Here is a 3016-nt window from a genome sequence, read left to right on the forward strand (position 1 = left end):
AGTCCGCTTTTCCTGGAAATCCGCACCGTATTCAGTCACTACTAGGTCAACCTGTTTCAGTACATCGTTACCTATGACCACTGCATAGCTTAAGTCGCATTCATTAATTACATGGAACATAATATCCAACGGTATGCTATCTATGACCAGGTGCGTGGTGAAACTACCCATCGTCACTAGCTCGCTATTACCTATGCCCACTAATCGCCGCTTATCTTTACCTAACTCTACGTCCAACGTCAACATAAGTAAAGTATCGTATCGCATTAAGCACAGATCGGAGCCAGTGTCAATCAGCGCTGAAATTGTTTGCGTCATCATGTTGGGTGTGTTGAAGGTTATGTCCTTGAAGATCAAGCTACTCCGATGCCCCCTTTTCGTCACTGCATGCATACTGGCTTTGTCTTGCTTGGGTGGATTACTCTTCCTGCATTCGGCCACTCGATGGCCTTCTCCTCCGCAACCATAGCACTTAATGGGGTTTCGTGGGCAGTTCTTGGCGAAATGAGAAGTATCGCCACATTTAAAACATCTACTCCTCACCGAACTGGAACTCGGTACAACTTTGTTTGATGACGTTAGTTGATCTTGGTTCGCCGCCGACTGTTGACTCTTCCCTGCAGTAATTCTTTCGTAGATCTGGATTTGTTCTTTAAGACCGCTGATGGACTTCGCCTGGTACAGGTTAATTTTATTCGATTTTGAGTCCGGTATACCGTCGATGAAGTATTCTATTAGGCTGATGTCATCTAGGTTTGCAGACCTGCCGATTTCCATCAGACTATGCAGGTACTCGCGTAAATCTTCATTTGGACGTTTACGGCGATTCCTCAATGCGCGATGTACCTCGACTGCCGACGTTGCCGTTCCGAATTCCTTCTTCAACGCTGACTTGAGCGATGCCCAACTACTGATACCTGCCTGGCTACGAACAAACATTTTAGCAGCCCCTTTTAATAACTGCTTGGAATAGATATATTTTAGTCTTGCAACCACTGTTCGAGGCTGGGCTGACCTGATCCGCTGAATGGAGTCAACGAATCTTCAATATCACGAAGTGTGAATATTGAGCGTTCGGTGGTGGAACCACGTTCGCTGCGCCTGCTACCCGCGTCGTCGAATTCCGCATCTTCATCTTCGCTAACATTCAGGCCGAAGTGTTCCATCAACCTGTCCTGTAGCGTAGCTTTACGTCCACTGGTCATTAACCCTTGTCTTTCCAGGTTTTCCTTAAGTCCGTCTGNCCTGGCTACGAACAAACATTTTAGCAGCCCCTTTTAATAACTGCTTGGAATAGATATATTTTGGTCTTGCAACCACTGTTCGAGGCTGGGCTGACCTGATCCGCTGAATGGAGTCAACGAATCTTCAATATCACGAAGTGTGAATATTGAGCGTTCGGTGGTCGAACCACGTTCGCTGCGCCTGCTACCCGCGTCGTCGAATTCCGCATCTTCATCTTCGCTAACATTCAGGCCGAAGTGTTCCATCAACCTGTCCTGTAGCGTAGCTTTACGTCCACTGGTCATTAACCCTAGTCTTTCCAGGTTTTCCTTAAGTCCGTCTGCTGTCAACGCTAAAATCTGTTCTCGGTCCATGGTCTTACAAATTCGCTTAATGTTAAAATCTCAGAATTGTAGGTAAATGCTATTATTGTAAAATATGTTGAAAGTTGAAATATGGAGAATATTTAATCTTCAATTACAAATTAAACTGCTCACAATTTACAAAACAAATGTTGCAATATCAAACGCTTTAAAATTATATAATTATATTTGGTACTTTTTTTATGACCACCAGTGTACTGTATTAAAATTTTTATGCTATCCTAGTTTTATTCGCCACGACTGTGTGCAATTTAACTACACTGGACCGCTAGGCATATGCCTGTATACATGTGTACACGCAACCGTTCTTATGAACAACAAAATTACTAAACAGTATTATACATACGTACAAGTAAAAAGAAATTACAAGAACAATAACACTTAGCTTGCTATACGTTGTCAAACCGTTGTCCTCTACCCTGGCGCCGTTGTGGTGGAATGCTTCCGTTGTCGTCCTCTGCTGCGTTATGCTGCTACGTCGCCGTTGCGCCGCTCGCTTATCCGTTGCGCTGTTTTGCGTTTCGCTACTGCTGACTTGATGGTCTCGTTGCTTCACGCCTGCCTAGTAGTTCTCGCTGCAACTGCCGAGCCTCTGCCACTACTAGCGATGTTGCTAGCGCCGTTATATTTGTGGCCTTTTTGCCTTAAAGCTCGCCGTTAGGACCGTTGTAGCGGTTTGGCAAAAGTACACCTTGCACAATATTAAGTTGTTTTAATTGATTTGTATTTTACCCGATTCCGCCGATTATATTCATATATTATCTTGAGTTTTAGGATTTAGTTTTTGCCAACTTAGTTTTTAGTTTTGCAAACTTAGCTTTTAGTTTATTTGCAACCGCACGAAAAAAATATATTTCGAAATATGCAAATGTCCGCTGCTCACTTTTGCGCGCAAGCCAATGTACATATTCACATACACGAGGAAATGTCCTATTCTTTTTAATTTATNGTAGGAAAGCCCTTACTACTTCGAATAAAACACTCGTTTTACATATATAGTCGGTTAACGCCGGGTGTACAAATATTTATTTAATATTTAAGAAAATGTTTAATTACATAGATTGCAGCGTACGATGTGCGTTGGGTCGCGGTAGTTTGATGACTGTCCTTTTATGTTTCTGTTCATTCGTACTTCGGTTCGTTTGGCAGTGTGGAGTATTGTCGTAGGTCAGGGTTGCGTTTTTAAGTACGGCCGTACGTTAGTGCGCCAGTGAGTCAGTACTAATTTCCGCTGCGAGTAGTCCGTGCGTTGGTTCCCACATAAATGTCAAACCTAAACCTTGATTTCAGTAACTTTACCTGCACATTTTTCTTTTTCTGAATTAATTTTTTTCGTAAGTGCTTTGGAAGTGCTGGGTTGACTAGAATTATCTTGGTGTTTTTTGGGTTCTTGAATGAAAATAGAGCAC

At 42.9% G+C, this 3016-nt stretch overlaps 1 protein-coding gene across 1 annotated transcript; it reads right to left on the reverse strand.

Moving 5' to 3' along the window:
- Positions 1 to 1263: 1263 nt before the first annotated feature.
- LOC108354290 (uncharacterized) lies at positions 1264 to 2792 on the reverse strand. The gene is made up of 2 exons (XM_017605483.1): positions 2664 to 2792; positions 1264 to 2298 (listed from the first exon to the last, which is right to left on the reverse strand). The coding sequence occupies exon 2, from the start codon at positions 1596 to 1598 to the stop codon at positions 1278 to 1280; it is 321 nt and encodes a 106-aa protein (XP_017460972.1). The 5' UTR covers positions 1599 to 2298; positions 2664 to 2792; the 3' UTR covers positions 1264 to 1277.
- Between the last annotated feature and the right edge of the window lie 224 nt (positions 2793 to 3016).

The sequence above is a fragment of the Rhagoletis zephyria genome, unplaced genomic scaffold, assembly GCF_001687245.7.
Source record: "Rhagoletis zephyria isolate East Lansing unplaced genomic scaffold, Rhagoletis_zephyria_1.1 Rzeph_scaffold_34763, whole genome shotgun sequence".
Taxonomy (NCBI): domain Eukaryota; kingdom Metazoa; phylum Arthropoda; class Insecta; order Diptera; family Tephritidae; genus Rhagoletis; species Rhagoletis zephyria.